Genomic DNA, 6,270 nt, shown 5'->3' on the forward strand with positions numbered 1-6,270 from the left:
CTCATTGATAATTTGTTTTCTTGTGGAAATCATTGTATTATATTGTGTTGCATTTTAGTAATTGTGGGTTACTTAGGAAAATAATATGTTAGTAAGTTATCTTCATGATCTGTGAGTTCATTTAAAAAAATGTGCGTGAAAACAAGAAAAAAAAATGCATACTTCTCTGATTAAGAATGGGACAAAATATTTTATTTGGGATCCAATAATTGGTTATAAAAATAATGTATTATAAATAACATCAGCAAATTTTATTCAGAACTATCCAAATGTCTTTCAAACTCTGTAAAAATAAGCAAAGTCATAGCAAAACATTTTTTAATTATGGAGGAGATAACATCTTCAGTTTTGAATCAAAAAATGGCTATAAATTGTAGAATAAATAGCATAGGTATATGTAAAAATCTATGCTGAACAAAGTTTTTTAGATTTATTTTTTCATATTTTCAATAGTTTATGAGTTATGTGACAAATAATAACACACTATCAAAATTAGGCTTTAAGCTGACCTTGGTAAATAATCAGCTGGCACACAGCGTATTATGGCAGTGTAATCATCTGGCACTGTGGTTGGCTTAACACATAAACAGCCGGCAGTGAAAGGGTTAAAACATAAGATTAGAGAAAAAAACTGCGACTCCAAGACAAAAAGTACCTGATTTAGGCCTATAGCCGTTTTTAAAGAATTGGCGCCATTTTGGCGGCCACCTTGGAAAAACTATTTTCTGGTGGTCTGATTTTTGCCACCTTTTGATGCTTAGACCTTAATGCAACAAAAAAACATCAAAAACCGTTTTCTTGCAATTTTTTGGGGTAAGGGCATTTTTTTTTCATATTTTGACTCTACTATTGCGTTTCTTGTGAAGAACGTAAAATTGCTGATGCAGCAGCTTGTGTACAGTATTTATAAAGATAATGAATAATGAAAAAATGGTTCATGTGTTTTCAATATTTTTCGGATGCAAATCATCTAGGAGCCTAGGCCTAGTAGGCCTACAACTTTCATTCCCTTGGCCATATAGCCTTATAGGCCTAGCCTAGTTTCTAATTTGATATTTAAGTGCAAACTATTGTCATTGAATCTGCATTAGCCTGCCTAGAGCCTTTGCCGTGTCAAGCCTAGCTAGGTAGCTACAAACCGATAGGGGGCGCTATAGATCGGCGATACAAACATCGCCATAGAAAATAGTGCCCCGAAGGAGATAGGATATCCAATGTATTAATTTGGTATTTTGCGAAAGTATACCACAATTTGGCCGAATTACTTCCAGATAACTCTCCAGAAATGATTTCCGGACCAAGTTATGGGCTTTTCAGGCGCGCGATTTGATATAGTAGAAGTTTTTTAAGGGCAACAATTTTTTCGTCGTTATCATTAGAAGGAAACCTTCGCTAGTTTTTTAATTAACAGGTTTGTTTTCTTCAGTTTTTAAACTATCAAGGAAAGTAAGTTCTAAATAATATGTGTGTGCATATTAATTAAAAAGATAGCATAAAATATCATCATTCTATTGTCTTATCGCGTACCGAAGCTAGGCTCGGCTCGTACGCGATAGAGGACGCCCTTGTTAATTTAACGGCGGCTACACGCGGGGTAAACAATGTTTTCTCCGCTGGCTGCCTTGTTGTCTCAGCCCTGCAATTAGGCCTAAAGTTATGAGATTCAATGTAATATATTTTACGTATAATCTGTAAGTTGATAATAATTATGAAATCTAATATAAATATATACCAAATTATAATCGTTAGTGATTGTAAAGTATTTTTTAGGTGAATAATCAGAGTTAAAAAGCTTCTTTTTTAAACTCATTAGGCCCTATAAAAATATTATTAGTTTATCACCCTATTTGGGCAGGAAAAGTGATGAGGGAGGGAGGCTTTTTTTATTTTTTATTTTCATCTGTCTTCTTGTAGATTGTGAGATGCAGTTTTCTGTAAATGAAAAGTTGGCAGCTGAGGTGAAGTTGTTAGAAGCTTCAGTAGTGGATCTGAAGAAGCAACTGGAGATAAAACCAAAAGTTGTTCTGAAAAAAATAGGTAGCTGCAAACAGTTGAACCAGACAATTAGACGAAAGAATATGCAGATCAAGTGTTTGAAAGAAAAAGTACACAAAATGAAGTAAACCATGAAACAACCATCAACACCTTTAGATCAACAACTGACAAACCTGAAAGGTCAACTATCATCCGTAAAAAAAACAGAAATACAGACAAACAAGTAAATATAAGAAGAAAACTGGAAGCCTGGAATCAGACATGGTAAAAGTGAAAAACAAACTTGATGTACTAAGGAGGAAGTTGAGATGGTTAGAGGATGAAAACACCAAGCTTAACGAAAAAATTGCAATGTTAACTGCATCATCACCAATAGAGATAGTCACAAAAAAAGATGGTAAAACATTCAACTGGCCTGTGCGGAATGCAGTTTACTTTTGCCTTGAGCAGGAGGTTCCAGCGAGGAACATTGCACATGTACTGTGTTATGCAGTCGAAGAACTTGCTGGTGTGAAAATTGGAGTTTTACCTGATGCAGTCTCCTGTTTGCACATGCTGCGGAAAATGAGAGAGATATCCCGAATACAAGTTAGTGAGGTTTTACTGTAGAATCAGCAATTGACACAACCCTTAAGTATGATGGCACAAACAAAAAACGTACACACTACTTGGAGGTGCAAATTTCAGACAAAGATGCCACATATACAACTGGCATAACCAGGCTACCATCTGGGACAGCTGCAGCCAACACTTAGGGGATACTACAAACATTTGAAGATCTAGGAGCAGCTAGCCAGGCAACAGGAGGTTCTGCATCTAAACAGCACATCTTGGATGCAATCTCAAACACTATGACGGACCGCTGTGGGGTGAACAAGGCTGTTAATAGGGAACTAGTTCATTCTATGTCAGAAGGTATCAAAGATCTAAATGAATTTTTTTGTGGAATGCACCCCTTGGATACATTTGCGAAATCCTGTGATAAATCCATCTCAACATGGGAGCAAGAGATTCTGCCGGTGGAACACAGAGCCATGTGTTTTCGACGTAGAAGCTTAAGTGGTGCTCAAAGTTTAATTACTGGCGTCTGCAAGTTTTGCTTCAACAACGCTATTGGAGTGCCAGCTGAAATAGATGTATTTCTGAAGAGCAGGTGGATAAAAGTTACCGATATCTTATCACCTGTGATGGGTAACAGGTTCCACGTCTTATATCGTAATGCTGGAGCTGTTTACCTTCTATTGCCCCACATTGTGGAATTCCTGACCAAAGTGTGGCCGCCAACGAACGACTTGCAAAGAGCTGTGTTGATTGATAGTAGGACGTCTGAATACACAACAGGATGCCGAGCTCTTGGCCTAATAGGTAAGTATGTGTCGGGTCCTTGGATGAGGCTGGTAGAAAGGAACCAAAACATTCTTGATTTAAATATGCCATTTACGCTTGCTGTCAAAAATATAGAGGAGTGGATGGTTGACGCATCCTTACTTGTAAGAGGTGAAGCAGAATGCTTGTTTGCTGATGTTCCAGTAATCAGAGATGCTGTCTTCAATAACTTAACTACACCTCGTGAAAGTGATAAGATAGTTGAAACATTGTTGTCGAAACTTCTAGACGTTATTCTTGATGTATGTAAGAGACAACTTGATGATCAGCTGCCTGGTGGCATACATCATAATCCCAGTGAAGCGTTACAACAGCAAGCCAGGTCATGTGTAGGTAACAACATCAGTGGAGAACGAGTATTTGGGCTACTAGACCACTATGTCAGGAGGGCACCGAATGCAAGTCTAAGCTACATTGAGAGTAAAATAGTCTATAAATTCAAACAAGACATCAGATTGGTTGGCGAAGAAGTCAGTGGAAGAACAAGAGGATCTACTCTCGAAGGCGAGACTACTGTGCTTAAAAAGTAAGCAATTAGAAGCAGAGAGAAGTGAGACATTGACTGTTCAAAAGAAACAGCATCTTGATGAAAAACGGAAAGAAATCATCAGCAGGGAAGACAGGGCTAGGCTGCTAAATGAAAACCTACTAAATGACCTAATACAGTATGGTGGACTATGGCAAGATAATATCAGCATGAATTCAAATTTGGAGGTGCTGACATCCAAGAAAAGGCAGTTGATTGCATTGAAGGCCCAACTGAATGTACGGAAGGAGATTCTAAATCAAAAGGCAGATGCATCCTTGTTCTGTTTTCTTGTAAAGGAAAATAATTTTCTGTTGATAAATTGAAAGAAAATTTATTTGTTCTGATGTCCTCTGAAGATTTAGATGATCTGCACATAAAGAATATAATAATGGATCCCCTAGTTCTCCTAGAAAAGAAAATAACTCATCTGTGGTCAAACGAGAATGATGGAATCATATCCGACACACGGTATGAATGCACTATAGCTGAGTATAAGGAAGCAACTGGAGAATTCAAGATTGTATATGTGGCTCCCTTAACAAAGGAAATCGATCATTATTATTTGGATACCGATGAAATTGTTGCAGATATGAAGAGTGGTGATTTGATAGTCCTATGGGACTGATGTACTAAATCAACATTTTCTTGAAAATCTGAAAAAAGTAGAGGATGATGAAGATCAATACTTGTCAAAACAAACAGTTCTTTTCAGAACCCCAAAATATCCACAAAAGAGAATTGATTGCTGCCTTGTGTCATTACACAAAATAAAAAAAAAAAAGATTTTGTTTTTATTTCTGTATATTTTTTTGTCATGTTTGGAAACTGACCTTGATAATGCTTTATTAATAATAAAATTAAGAATAATATTAATAGTTCATAACTAATAGCAATTATGATAGTAATATAAAGTAATATTAATATTAGTGCACAATAAATCATTTTAAAAGTCGCTAATTACCCAAATTTACACTCTATAAAGGTATCAACTCATAAATTGACCTTAAATACCCTTGACATGTGATGGTGACCGATGACCTGATGTAATAATTACGTAATATAATTATGTATGATAATTAGACAATATGATGTTACATTAATAAATACTGATAACATGGCCTAAAATGCTACATAATTCTACCATATCAGCAGCTCTGCTACTTCAGGGCCAACATGAGAGGGCGCACTAGTCGCCGTGAAGCATATAACGTTACTAGAACCCATGAAGTCCAGACGTGTGTGTGTTGTTCGTTCAAGGTTTTTGGTAAATAGGTTTTACCTTATTAGTTTGCCTTTAGGGTATTATTAGAATTGTAGGTCTATAATAATGTTTAGTTTGAGGATTTTTCAGTCACTGTGACCCAGGTTTGGGCACGTTTCGCTGTAGGCCTACTTATGGAAGTGACTATTGTATTTAATTATACTGTAAGGGACACATTTCTTGTATAATAAAAACAATAGAAAATAACTCCATAAAAAATTGTATTTAAAATAGCAATATATCCGCATTGGGCTGATTTACATAATTTTTGTTTTAAAATGCTTCATTTAGTTATGTCTTTCTTTTAAAAATATTTAAAAAAATATTTGTGACATTTCAATTTTTTATGTTTCTAGCTAGCCTAGCCTACTAGCTATTCAGTATTCTACTCAGACCGAGTCTAGGACGGCCCAGGGCAAGACGCTAGCCTCTACTAGCTAGGCTAGGCTCTAGGCCTCGAATAGCCCTACGCTACGCCGAATACACCGGCTAGGCCCTCAAGGGCCCTGATAAGCTAGGCTGGCCTTGGCTACTACTTACTAGGGCCTAGGCTAGGCCCTAGGCTAGGCCTAGTCGGTATAGGACCGTAGGGTAGGGGGTACGTTTGTAAAAAATCTCATACCGAAATACACTTAATTCGTGCCCATGTTTCATTAACTGAGTCTCCAAAATTGCACTCCGTCGACAGTACCTGGTTGTTACTTGTGTTGTTTGTGGCATTAATCGACCCAATCTGAGTAAAAAGGATGCCATTGTTGTAACATGTGCTCGCTCTCTAGCTCCCCGTGCGTGACCTGATGAACGAATGAGATGTCGGTGTCTTGCTATGGAACGCCAAAAAAGTTGTACAATACACCTACGTTCGGTAGCCCATGAGTCACTTGACAACTAATCTAATGCTGTGCGACCACTGATAATAGAGATCATTTTGGGTCGTAAAGGAATTTTAAAAGGTCATACGTCGTATGAATTTCTGAAAAAAAAAATCTGAATATGCTGTTACAATAGATAAATCAGAAGATAGATTCGGTGAAAATACAAAACAAAAAGACATGATCCCCAATGAATGAATCAAACTGATTCCTATTGGGGTTTTTTT

The 6,270-nt window shown here is 36.9% G+C and overlaps 1 protein-coding gene across 1 annotated transcript in view; it reads right to left on the bottom strand.

The window, feature by feature from the left end:
* The window catches only part of LOC117100923 (leucine-rich PPR motif-containing protein, mitochondrial-like), a 33,370-nt gene extending 27,381 nt beyond the window's left edge, over positions 1 to 5,989 (bottom strand). The window contains exon 1 of the mRNA XM_033240768.1: positions 5,794 to 5,989. Within this exon, the coding sequence (XP_033096659.1) occupies positions 5,794 to 5,924 (131 nt within the window). The 5' untranslated portion in view covers positions 5,925 to 5,989. The remainder of the gene's footprint in view (positions 1 to 5,793) is intronic.
* Positions 5,990 to 6,270: the final 281 nt, after the last annotated feature.

The sequence above is a fragment of the Anneissia japonica genome, unplaced genomic scaffold, assembly GCF_011630105.1.
Source record: "Anneissia japonica isolate Jap-2015-1 unplaced genomic scaffold, ASM1163010v1 scaffold287858_len863314_cov180, whole genome shotgun sequence".
In the NCBI taxonomy this organism is placed as follows: Eukaryota; Metazoa; Echinodermata; class Crinoidea; order Comatulida; family Comatulidae; genus Anneissia; species Anneissia japonica.